The sequence below is a fragment of the Pelodiscus sinensis genome, chromosome 6 (genome assembly GCF_052426305.1).
Source record: "Pelodiscus sinensis isolate ZL-2025 chromosome 6, ASM5242630v1, whole genome shotgun sequence".
NCBI lineage: Eukaryota > Metazoa > Chordata > Testudines > Trionychidae > Pelodiscus > Pelodiscus sinensis.
The window spans coordinates 101,678,078-101,691,802 of record NC_143057.1 but is presented as its reverse complement, the minus strand read 5'-3'; the positions used below and the strand labels follow the sequence as shown (position 1 = coordinate 101,691,802).

Genomic DNA, 13,725 nt, shown 5'->3' with positions numbered 1-13,725 from the left:
GTGTGTCTGTGTGTGTTGCTAAGGTGGTAAGGACCCCATCCTGAGCAACCTAGTTCCTGCAGGAGAGCTCCAGTGGGAGGGGGAATTGGCAGCAGGGATAATTCAGCTCCATATGAGAGCACAAGTAAGCACAAGCAGCACACTGTTAGAATTGTTAACCTTCCCCCAGTCCCATAAGAGTAACCCTAATAAATGAGCATACTCCAGAGTATTGGGCAAATCTGGTAACACAAAAGACCTCAGATTTGCACCCTGGGAAGCTGTGTGAGCATACCAACTTTCAGAAGAGTTTCCCTATGAATATGATTGTTACAGCACTTTAATTATTTCAATCAAATCTTTATTGAGAGGGATGAGGACTGTATCTGAGAAACACCTTAGTCAAGTTGGTCTAATTTGTACAAGCATGTTGTGTTAAATTAGAGGAATGGAAGAATTAGTGGGGCAAATTAGGGGCACCATTTTAACAGGTGATTTGTTGTTATAAGAGCATCTCTTTAAATGTTTAGTCACAGAGGAGTAGCCATGTTAGTTTGTATCTGCAAAAACAACAAGAAGTTCTGTGGCACCTTAAAAACAGATTTATTTGGGCACAAGTTTTCATGAGTAAAACACAATTCAGCTGATAAAATGGGTTTTACCCACAAAAGTTTATGCACAAATAAATCTCGTAGTCTTTAAGGGGCCATAGGACTACTCATTTTTTAAAAAAAAATATTTACTGTAGCTTGGGCACTTTGATTTTTCTTGAACAATTTGTGGAGGGAAATATAATTTGAGGTTCGATATAACTGTTCTAAAAAAGGGCCAAATACCTTTTCTAGTGTCTGACATTTACACATCAGATCTCTTTTCTCAAAGAAACTACAGCACTTTGAGGAGTGAAACCAAAAAGTGTTAACCCTGCATTCAGCTGGATTGGATACATTATTGTATTAAATTTATAATTGTTTTTCATAATAAACAAATGATTCTCATTTATGATAGTATTCAGGCACTGCCTTACCAATGCTGAACTTACACCAGCCCTCACAATGGGGATGTCTATATCGGTGTTTCCTGGTGCTCAGCAATCCCTCTGATCTTGGCAATACTGATGAAAGTCACAACTATTTGCTTTTCTTTGTTCACTCTAAATCCCATTGCTCAGGAAAAGAATGATTTCATTACCCTAATGCTGATGTTTGTGACAGTTTTTCATTTTCCCGCTATTTAATTAATGTTATTTCCCTTGGCAATGAAATGCTGATATCACATTATTGTAATGGGGTTGTCTTAGGAATCCATTTCTCAAATAATGACAAACTTGAACTATTAATCCTACCTCAAACCTCCATGAGACACAGCACTTTTCAAGACAATGAAAGTAAGCATGTGGATTTTAGAACGCTTGGAAAAACTAGCTATTAAATAGTAAGCTAGTCTTCATCATAACTCTGGTGCTACTGCCCCATTATAATATATGAATGCAAGGAGAAAATTGCTTAATTCACATGACTTCTTTTGTCATGTCAGAACAGGGATTATTTGATGGGCACAAGACCTTTGTTTTTAGGTCTCTCAAAAATTGACTTTAGATGGCGCATATGAACAGTATTTGACTTCCCTGAAACAGAATATATAGGCGTGAATCCTTGTAGATTACACAAATTTACATACCATATGTGGAAAGATGCCAGCTGCTCTAAGATAGTAAAACTAAAATACTGGAGGACCAAGACTAGAACATTTAAACAAAAATGAAATAACTTCCCCTTAAAATGTTATTAGAACAAGACACATTGAACATGCTTCTCCCTCTGGGGATATCACAAGTGAACAAAAATCACATGACTGACATTAGCCACTATTGGAAGGCATGCAGATACTACAGGGATGAGCATGGTATAGGAAGCTATATAGTATTAGGGTAGAGAATTTTTTGAAGAAAGACAATATTCTTCAGCCTGTCCAAATGTTTCCTTCAGAAGCGATAACACCAGCTGACTACATAGCAATACATAGCAAGTTTGTTGTGTCTGTTTCTCTTCAACCAGATGGAATACTGGCTTACTACAGAGTTGAGTGTATACCAGTGGGAGTGTATGGCCCTCTGAGAAAAGTGTGGCTACGGGGAATCTCTTTTCTGTTTTACAAACTAAGAAATAGGGATGGATTCAAGTCAAAAGCCTTAGTTATTATATGTTACCCCATCCCACTTTAAGCAAGAATGGCACGAGGTATATTTTCTTTTCCTCTCGCTAGCTGATTGTTAAAAAAGTGAGCATTAAAACAACACCCCTTCCCTCCCCTCCCCCTCCCCCCACGCACTATACACTCTGCTACCTTTTTGGCAGACAAGTAGAAAATGTGGAAAAGATGTTACCAAGCAGAATATAGAATGCAAAGACATGCACGTCAGCATCCTGATGACCTATTTTTACTATAGTAATTACATATTTGAAGATATGTCACTATTTTGTCAGGAAAGCTGCTAAAGGCAATGTCAGCAAATGTGCGGATTATCATTAAAGATATTACTTGATAGCTGCAAACATTTGTCTTAAGGTGAAAGACTCTTACAATAATAATCTGTATAATATTCCTATCACAAAAACAACAAATATTGTACTTCTGCAATAATATATATTTGATCAAACTGATTTGGGACTAAGCAGGCTACAAAACCCTTTGTTTGATATGGTATATTCTCCGGAAGGAGGAAGGGTAGAACGAATGCTTTTTCGCAGGTGGAAGGCTGGCAGATTTCTTTTGAACAGTTATTTTATTGCTGCTTTGGTTTCAGTGTAATACTAATTGTATGACAAAATGTCTAGTGAAGGGGTCTCAAACTTCTGGCCCACAGGTCATCTCCATCCGGAGTGATTGTGCAATTTGTCCCAGGACTCCTGGCAGGCTGGGGTGGTGGTTACTTTAAGCACATTACTAGTCCCCAAGTCCCACCCCTTCCCACCATCGCTTCACTCTCCTGCGCCATGGCACCCCATCCCAGAGGACATGGCTTCTGGGATTCCTGGGGGGCTTGGTACAGCACAACAGCAGCGGCGCCCTCTCTTCCCCTTCACTCCCCTACCCCAAACTCCCTGTGGTGGCAGGAGCTGCAAGGGAAGTGGCATGCACTTGGTGAATGGATTCTCTCTGATCCTGTCAGAGAGCCTGGGTGCCTAGTCTCATTACTGCTCTACCATGACTGCAGTCCAGAATTCTCTGTTTAGTGCTCTGCTCTGCCTGAGGGCCTAGGCTCTGAGGTTTTTGACTACTCTACTTTGCTAAGTAGTGGAAGCCCCAGTGTTAATTCTCTCCAGAACTGTGCTCTTCCAAAGGTCTTGTAGTGAAGTGATGTGGTCTCTCTCCCAGACAACTGTGACCATTCTCCAAGTGCTATCAAGGAGGTTAAGGAAATATTTTTGAGACAAATAGCTAAAATTAAATGTGGAAATATTTGTTTGAGTAAGAATAACACCTTCGTCATAAACAAAGATAAGAACAAACAAACTGACATACCAAATTATACCTTTGGTACATCTAGTCCAGGGTTCTGCATTTGATAGTGGCCAGATAATTCAGATGGAGGTGCAAGAAACCCCATAAAAGGGAGAGGTGGAGTAATATCTGTGCTTGTCCTTAAAAATTGGCTTAAGCCCAGGACTGAGTTCAAAATGGCAATTGCTCTGTTCCAAAAAGCTGGGAAGCCAACAATTCTGGATTGCTTCGCATCTAAAAATATCACCTATATCCAAATCTGACTTAAGAGAGACTAGTCCATGCTAAAAATGGGAGTTCATCAAACATTGCACGTAGCCAGCAGCCATGCTACAGGACTCTTCGTGCCTATTAACCTGCAAATGTGTTATTATTCATTCTTTCATTATCACTGACTTCATCTCCTATCTCCCAACTATGAACAAAAGTGTGTGATCAAAAAAATGCTTCACCTAAATTTTGAAACACCCAATAGCTCAGCATTTCCCATCCTTTGGTCCCAGTCATACTGGATCTGATTCTCATTGACAGTAAGGACTCTTTGCAACACACTGCTACTCTTAAAATGGGCATACACATAATTCAAGCCATCTTTAAGGACTGAGTGGTAATAAAGAATCTTTCGAGTAAATGTAATTTTAGGACATTGTGAAGCACATACATATTATTCACATAATTGACCTGATCCCATGCCCTTTGATGAAGATGGGAATCGATCTATTGATTCCAATATGTGTTAGATCTGGCTTAACATGAGTCAAGTTTGAAGAACCGGGACCTGATATTGGCAAAACAGAAATGGTTATTTAATGCATTCCCTTTCTGACAATAGTAGTTGTGTTATTCTTGGATTTTTTTTCCAGTTCATGACAAGTCATTATGACACTGCAATTTTGATTTGAGCAGTCCTGTTCCTTTAAAAGCCAGCTCCCTTCACACAATGGGCTCCTAGGGAGCCATTTGTCCCCCAGCCTTTTGTATAGTAACCATGTAACCACTGAAATTCTCAGTAGTTACATGTTTACCTGATTAAACACATTTTAACCTCTCTACTTCTTACAGGAATTTTGTAAATATTTTGTTGCCATTCTTTTATTCAGCAAAATTATTTCCACCCTTTATTACTGCAATTTATTTTTGCGGTCCAAAATTGTACTTACCATTAAGTAAAAGACTGTCAAAAATTATTTATCTGATTTGAAAAATGATGATTTGGCCCTTTGGATACTTCATACAAACACAAATATACCTGTATGAAATATTTTTCTTTGATTAAGAATGTCTCCTGTAGCTCTTAAATTCTAGAAATGACAGGGTTTCTTTTGATAGGACAGGTTGTTGTTGTAGACATGATGATCCCATGTAGCGTCCAACAAATTAGGTGAGATACTATCTTTTATTGGACCAACTTCTGCTGCTGAATGAGACAAATATTCATGCCTACACAATTGTTTACCTGTCTGTTCTGTCTTTCTCTGCCTTTTATAGAAGAAAGTGCTCAGTACACGGGGTGATTCACGAAAGCCGTTTAAATGCATATAATGTTTAACTCAAGGAACAGATGAGCTTGAAAACAGTCTCAGAACAGCCCCATTTCAAATGTGCATGGCTTTTGTTAGTTGAAAATAAGGCCAAGTATTACTCACTGTTATTGTGATTGCCTGTAATGATGTATTTTAACAAAAAGTATGAAACATGATATAAGTGCTGCCACTGCTGACAACAAAAGGTGGGGTTTTTTTTTTTGCATTAAGTAGATCAGAGGCTCCTTGGTTTAAATCCTAACAGAGATTCCTTGCTTAAAACTTCCTTGCTGTTGCCTGTACCATAACAACCTGATACAGATATTGCCAAAAATTGTTCTTTTAGTCACTTGATAATGTCCCTAGTTTCTGTGATGTTTGGCTTATCTGTTTCTAAATGGGGAGGGGGTTAATTTTTCCTTTTATTTTTTTCTTCATCACATTTTCTTCCATATACACAGTATTATGTTATCCCATATAATAAGGCGGCCTAATGGTGGAATATAGTACACGGTGGAAATATTTCATTTTACTATCTTTTTAACAAATTCCCTAGTGTATCAACTATTCTTCATCATCTGAAGTCTTCAATACAATACCACCTTGCTCTTTGAAGCTGCCAGCCTTCAAGATAGTTGCCAAAGCTCGGTGGTTCCATTTTTCTCACAACAGATGAGAAGTTATACAAATGCAGCCAAATTCTGCTCTTGAACTAGTGTGTGTGTGAGTCTCTCTCCCTCTCTCTCTCCCTCCCCCCTCCTCCTCCCCCCCTAAATTTTACCTCATTGTTTGGAAAAATTCCCATGGACATTTGGCCTGAGTAAATGTTTGGAAGAAGCTGGGCAACAACTTCAGGATTTGGCTCACAGGATGTTGCAATCATGTAACTGAAGGCAAAATTGGACTAATAACACATAGATAAAATGCCTTTTGAATCAACCTGGTGGAAACAAATCCAAAACTTTTTCCTGTTGAAAAATGTATTCTTTTTTGACAAAATGTTGATAGTTAAGATTTCTCAGGCCAAAGTTGCCATTTCTGGTCAGTGAAAAATAGAATGGAAGAGCCTAGAACATCTGGTTGGTTGGACACTTAGATGGGATGTCAGAGATCCTATGCCTGCTATGCTTAATTCAAGCAGAAATCTGAGCTTGAGTCTCCCACATCTAAGGTCAGTAGAACACTAGGGATGTAAAATCCCACTTAATTGGTTAACTGGTAAAACATAATGTTAAACTAATTAATTGATTCAGGGGAGAAGGAAAGGTGATCACCATTAAGGGTTACCAGTTAACCAGTTAATATTTCACATCCCTATAGAAAACCCAGAATCAAGTCTTATCTCAGAATTAGACATGCTGTTTCTAACCTTCTCTTTTGTCGCATGGGAACAAAACCAAATTTTCATGTTTGTGAAATTTGGAAAAGTTTTCTGGCCAGCCCTATCTATTATCCTTTTTTAAAGTTAATAATAAATCTTATCCTATATTATTCTAGGTTGTTTCTTGAGAAAGAGGTGATTGATTGAAAATTATCTTAAAACCAAAGTATCATATGATTTAGGTCAGTCATGGAAAACAACTAGTTTTAGCTGTGATTAGGTAGCTCGGGTTACAAGGAAGTATGTAGTTAGTCAACCAAAAAAAGAAAGAGGCAAGGTTACATGTTAACTTGTAGTGCAATGTAATTACTATATACTTTTTCATTACAAATTTAAACTAGCAGTTCACAGATAACTTAGAAAGAATGTTTGAAAAACACAATGAAAAATGAACAATACTTACAACCATACCATTTAGGGACACCCAGCAATCTGGTGGGAAATCCTGAAGTAAAGGTACTAAGAACTGAAGACAACCATCCCAGTGGCAAAGCAGTAGCATCATTCCAATTAGATTAAAGATTCTCACCACAGCACTGGCCAGATCATATGTCATGTGGAAAATCTGGAGATAAAAATGACAGATTATTTGGGTGATTAAATTCAGGTAATACAACATGAGATTTCTTTCATCCAAGCAAACTAAAGAGAAGCAAGCAACACTGAGATTTTCTTGGATTTAATTCATCATATAAAACCACAACACTATTTCCCATATAGCGTCAATGTTTGACACTATGGGTACGTCTAGACTACCGTGTTTTGTCGACAGAAGTTTTGTCGACAGTATCTGTCGACAAAACTTCTGTCGACAAAGAGCATCCAGACACATTGAGTTCTGTCGACAAAGCAAGCTGCTTTGTCGACAGAACCCTGTAGTCTAGACGCAACCCTACAGGCAATAACACCTTCTGTCGACAGAACTCTGTCGACAGAAGGTGTTATGCCTCGTAAAATGAGGTATACCAGCGTCGACAAAACTGCTGAGTTCTGTCGACGTTATGTCGACAGAACTCAGCAGTAGTGTAGACGCTGGTATAGTTTTGTCGACAAAAGTCCACTTTTGTCGACAAAACTCAGTAGTCTAGACACACCCAAAGTCATTATTTTGTGCCTTTCACAGACTCAAAGACTTTAGCACCAGAAGGTTCCATCATGATCATCTATTCTGATCTCCTGCACATTCCTGTAACAAACACATAACCTCTGGCTGAGTTACTGAAATCCTCAAATCATGATTTAAAGACTTTACCTGCAGATCTTAAATTGCTTAACAAATATTAATTATTCCTTACCAGTGAAAGTAGTTAATTGCTATTTCCATCTTATAGATAGACAGACAAAGGCACCCAAAATGCTAAATGAGCAACGACACTGTTCTGCTCTGTTATTCTTTTCTGACAATAGACTACTACAACAGCATAATTCCCAAAATGTTAACCTACCTATATGGTACATTATGCAGTGAAGGAGATGACTAGATCTAAAAAACTAGCTTTATATCTTTGTTATGTCTATTTAATTTAACATATTATTTAATCTGTATTAAGGTACCTCTCACTGTAATATTTAAGAATCTTCAAATGAGAAATTTTCACATTTTCCCCTCAGTTTTCATTGTTGCTTTATGTTAATATATGTGTGTGTTCTGTCCTTTCTCAAAATGTGCTAAATATTAAAATGAAGAAAATGAAGAGTAAGAAATAGCCTTTAATCATATTGCAGTCACATTCTCAATAATCATTGTTTATTTACCAATTCAGTACACAAAACACCTGATCCACCATACCACAATCATACAGATGGAAGTGTAGATTTTATGACACTAGGATTTCAAAATAACCCCCCAAAGTCTAATTTTTAAGTGGAGTGTCCATACTACCAAGCCCATTATTTCAAAATAACAGACCATGAAATGCAAAATCTGTGCTCCTACTTTTCATCAGGAATAATGCTAATTCCAAAATAGGTATTTCAAAATAATGGCATCGTGGACACTTTGGTGCCACTATTTTGAAATAATTACTCCCCAGAGTAATTCAGACTAATTATTCCCCAGTGCTTCCTGGGGCTCCAAGTCTGAGGTAGTGTGTCCACATTAACAGAGACTGCCTTGGACTAATTTTGAGGCTTTTCCATGGTGTACACACATTAGTTCGAATGTGTTACATCAGGAGTTATTAAGCTGAATTTAATAATTTTGAAAGACTTTCCTAGTGTAGACTTGGCCATGACTGTTAAACACTATTAATTTCCTAATGTATTGCAATTTCCAAAACACTTGGGCCACCACATTTTAATTAGCAGGGTTCAACAAACTGTGGTGAGAGCTACTCGCCAGCCCCACACCGTGCATGTGCTAGACCGACACTGCGCATGCGCGCAGTGTTGGTGAATGGGGCACACGGAGCGACCGGCTGAAATCTACTAGCTACGGGTGAGTAGAAACAGCGGTTTGACAAGCCCTGTTAATTAGTGTGTTCTGTTAATGCCTTCATTGGACGAACATCTGCAATGTCCATACAATGAAGAAAATCTACACACACACACACACACACACACACACACACACACACACACACACACACAAGCGAGAATGTGCAGCTACTGACACACCACATATATTCAATAACTTTTTTAGGGCAATTTTGCTGGATATAATTAGCATGTTCAGAAGCAGACACTTTGTTGACCACATACAAAGTAAGAATTAGGTCTTATATTTAGAAAGAAACATACAATAAAAACTATCTTTAAACATTTTCCAAACAATTAATCTTTTATTTGAATTTAATTGCTTGTGAAATGCAGCTCACTCAAGGGTAAAATGTGCCACTATTTAACAGTGTACATCAACATCACCTAACATTTCAGGAAAGAAGGTGAAGAATGCATTATCCTACCAAAATTTGATGGGACTTGTAAATAGAATATATATCCCATCTCAAACTGAGGTAGGAAACATTGCTGCTGAAAATGGGAAACAGTTTTCCACATCCTCACAGAATGAACTTTCCTGCAGATGGAGATAGAGGGTAGCAAAGGAAAAGAAGTAAAAAGACACAGGATTGAATTGCTGTCAAGACTTGGAGAGGAAACAGGAAGAGGGAAGACCCTGTAGCCTTCCAAATATAAGCTTCTTTGTCATGATGCAATAAGAACCTCCTACTTGGCATAGAAACTGGGCAGACTACATGATCATAATGGTTCCTTGATCCCTTCTGGCCTTAAAATCTGTGAATCAATTAAATTTAGAAACAAAAGACTATTATTTCAAAAACTACCTTCATACTTGCACATGCAGTTTTACATGTTTTACATGTGGAAATGGAAATTTGTGTTGGTAAACCATTAAATATCTAAACTGAATAAATAGTTTATATTATTTGCAGGTGTAAAAGAGTGAAAATGAAATTTTCCAAAACACCTTCAGAGGCATCTTCCAAAACACTGCTGATATTTTCTGTTAGATAGAGTGTGTTCCACTTTAAAACTGAAAAAAGATAGTGTATTCTTCAATCTGAAATTAAAAATTACCTAAATGGGACACTCAATTGCTTCTCTAGATACTAAAACTATATATAAAGACTTTTTCCCCAAGCCAGGTATTTGTTAAAATATTTGTTCCAAGTCCCAATTTTGATTTGAAATGTGTGACACATCCTTAATAATATTATTCAAAATGTCATGTGTTACCCCAATACCATTTTATTCCTGTCAAAACTCAAACTGGTACTGAGAGTTCACGAGAAACTACTGCAAATGGAAATGAATAGTGCTGCTAGATTTTGCTCTTCAGGAATTTTAAATAGAGCCATAATTCTTGTGCTTTGATTAAAAAGTTGTGGGTTTTTTATTGCATGGAATGCAACTCAAGATTAGTCAGGAAATAACTTTACTTAAAATAGTTGACAGCAAATAATGCTGTACTGTTGCAGAATGCCCCAAGCTGCAATTGGCAACTGTCTGAATTGATATCAAGATACTTTTACAGCAATCAAATACGCTTGAAGGTGAAATCCCAGCCTAATTGAAGTAGGAGGATGGCCACTAATGCCAGTGGAGCCATGATTTCAGTCAGAGTGCCTGTTTGAGCTGTGATGAACAAAATTGGAAAATTTAGTTATTAATACATGATTTCTACAGACTTTGTAACCCAGATTCTTAAATTATTGTACTAAAATACACAGTAACATCGCTGTTTTACAGCTGGAGACACAAAAGCAAAAGATTAAAGGTTAGATATTTAGAAGAGCTCTGTCAGCTTCCACAATTTGGACACGTTTTTAAAAGGAGCATGGCTTTCATTTAGACAGCAAATCAGAGGCAAGATTTTCATTTAAAAAATTCAATACACTAGATGATACATTTTCTGAAAATTTGGTCAGAAGCATGATGTTAGGAGTGTTGATTATTAAGGTTAAAATCTTCCTCTTTCTTAGGTGCCTAAATGGGAGAACAGCTCTTCTGAAAATATTGTTCTCATTGATGGTGCTGAGTATTTGGAGCTCTGGCCTTCACACAGCATTACATTGATGAAGCAAGGACAAGAACACAGATCTTCCAACTCCCATGGCTCTATTGCAAGCACTATTTGAGGCCACCAAAACAGTTGTGCAGATACCCAACTGACATGAGTGCATAAAAATGATTAGAGTCATTCCACTTGTAGGTTCCACCTTTGGCATAGTTGTGGGCTAGGGAAAGGCCTGACAAGCAAAGCTCATATCTTGGCTTTTTGCTTTCCCAGAATTTGGAGAAGTTAATTTGTGTAGGCTTGGTTCATTTTTATTTTAGATCCTTTGAACTAGATATTACTCATTGAGATGATGTGGGAAATGCATAGAAGGATGCATAACAAAGCCAATGAGTGATGGCACTACCAGGGAAATTTATATGAACCCTCCTATGGGATACTTACATGGCGCCTGCATGCAATAACAAAAGAAGCATAAGGCTGCATCAAACCCTGGTTGCCCGGTTAAACTGCTTGTTAGCCTAATGTGGCTGCTATAAATCACAAAGATTAGTATAATCCTGTTATCACAGAGGCAAGCTAAAATTTAAGCCTATTAGTTGGGGCACTGTGTTCAAATCTTTGGGCCGTAGTGCCTGGGTCTTGAGATGTGTGTGCAAACTGAGAAACCATTAGATTGGCTGGATTTGGCAAGGACTATCCCAATGTCTATCCTGTAACAATGGCCAGACTAAATAAAGTTGTGTCCTTTTGGCACCATACAAGTGAGTCTGTCCCTTCATCAGTGGTGTGCCTTTACAGCAATGATCATACATTTATAAAAGCAATAACATGCATTGAAAATGTTAAGTGACTACACACTCCGTAAGAGGAATGAATAGTCAGTGTAAGTCACTGCAATGTTTCATTCTTTGTGAAAATTTTCACTCAAGGAATGACTTCTGTGCTTCTTAGCATTCAGGATCAGTATTACAGATGGCTTTTTGGGTTCTGAATGTTATGTAGGTAGCTTACTGTGGTATATTAAAATCAGCATTTCACCTATACTCTTTATCCATCCTATTTTTATCACTCTTATTGATACATTTAGTGTTTACATATTGTAATGTTCTATATTGCTAATTACAATATCTTTGTAGTGTACAGAATTATCTAAAGAATAACACAAAAATAATAAAAATACTCCGATAAACCAGTGCACATATTTGAATACATATTCAATGAAAATAATTTTAATTTACAAAAAAATCAATCATAAACAATGTTTGTTTCTTTTGAAGTTTTCTGTGTTTTGGTTTTTGTCAGAAGCTGGCAATTAAGATATGTTGAGATTTAGCTAACCCTCCTCTACTTTTCCTTTTTCCCTCCATTTCTAAGTGGCAATATGGAAACAGGTTAAAAAAAAGGGGGGTGGTGACAGCAGTAAAAAAGCAGGTGGAAGGAAAAAAACCTGGTTTTCAGTCTTTTGTTGAAAAATACATTGGTTTCCTAGAAAGTTTAAAGAAAAAGTTTAAATAGAAAAGTTTTCAAAACTTTCCTCCCCAACATTATATTTTGATTTCCGGAAAGAAGTTAAACTTCCTGAAAAGATCCAATTAAATAGACAAGTTTCACAACATATCTTAACACTAAAATTCACATTTGTACATCATCACTACAAACAACTTTCTACCAAGCCCTTCTCATCTATACATTGGCATTATAACCCTGTGCAACCCAAAGCATATCAAGTATCAAAGTATAGCAGGTAGTGAGATGTGAATTCTCAAAATACCAGGATCCCAAACTACTTAGAATTTTATAGAACATCACCAGAACCATGGTTTGAACTTGTAAACAAACTACAGATACAAATGAAATTAAAAAAATGTATGTATGTGTTGAGCCCATTTGATTCCAATGTGTCGACTGGCTTGAACTCCACTACATTCAGTCACAGCATTAATAAATATCCTGTTGATATATTTTTCATTTACAGGGTAGGCAATCTAACGTGGAAATCCAATTCTCTCCATCAGGTAATATTTTCCAATTGCATAGTAGAACAATTGTCATATATGGAAGTAAATTAAAAGCCATAACAATACTTACTAGAAGATGTACTGGCACTAGTATACATACAAGGTATCAGAAAGTACTTTACAAACAATCAATGAATTAAGCCTCATCAAAACTGTCCTCTATAAGGCGTTTATAATGGGACAATAAAATGTACCTACATAGTAACAGAGGCACCGAAAGGATAAGAGAAATCTACAGTCCTCCTGATTTTAACCATTAGTTACATGGCCAAACAGCAGCAAAGCAGCCATAAGAGAGCCAGAAATAGGACTCGGGAAACCTGACTCTTATTCTGTGGGACCAAGAGTTTAAGCCAGATCCTTTAATGGTAAAAGAGACACTGTCAAGATATAAGTAATAGCTAAAACCTTCAAACATTTGTGCCTAAAGTTAGGTTACTAAATCCATGCTTGGACATCTAAATATAAGTGGCCTCATTTTCATAAGTGCACTGCACCTACAAATCCTGTTTAAGTCGCTCAGAGCTGCAGGTATCAACACCTTTGAAAATCAGACCACTTTTATTTGGGATTTTTACTAACACTAACAAATTACTAAATCAAGGGAGAAATAAAATCTAAGTCAAGTGTATTTTACACTGTTTTTCTGTCCTTTTTTATTTTTATTACAATCTGTATTTATCTTTGATTAGATGAAGATATTACTTCTTCCTAGAATTTGTCAATTTTGCTATCTGGCCTTTATGAATTACCAATGTTAACATTTATGGTTTGGAAAAACTAATAATTTTATATTAATTTTATAATTTCTTTCCGCAACATTTAAACCTGAAGTTTTCT

General features: G+C 36.9%; 1 protein-coding gene across 1 annotated transcript in view; it reads right to left on the bottom strand.

Moving 5' to 3' along the window:
• LOC102461934 (potassium/sodium hyperpolarization-activated cyclic nucleotide-gated channel 1) overlaps positions 1-13,725 on the bottom strand; it is a 163,562-nt gene that overhangs the window by 112,355 nt on the left and 37,482 nt on the right. The window contains exon 2 of the mRNA XM_089779398.1: positions 6,791-6,952. Within this exon, the coding sequence (XP_089635524.1) occupies positions 6,791-6,943 (153 nt within the window). The 5' untranslated portion in view covers positions 6,944-6,952. The remainder of the gene's footprint in view (positions 1-6,790; positions 6,953-13,725) is intronic.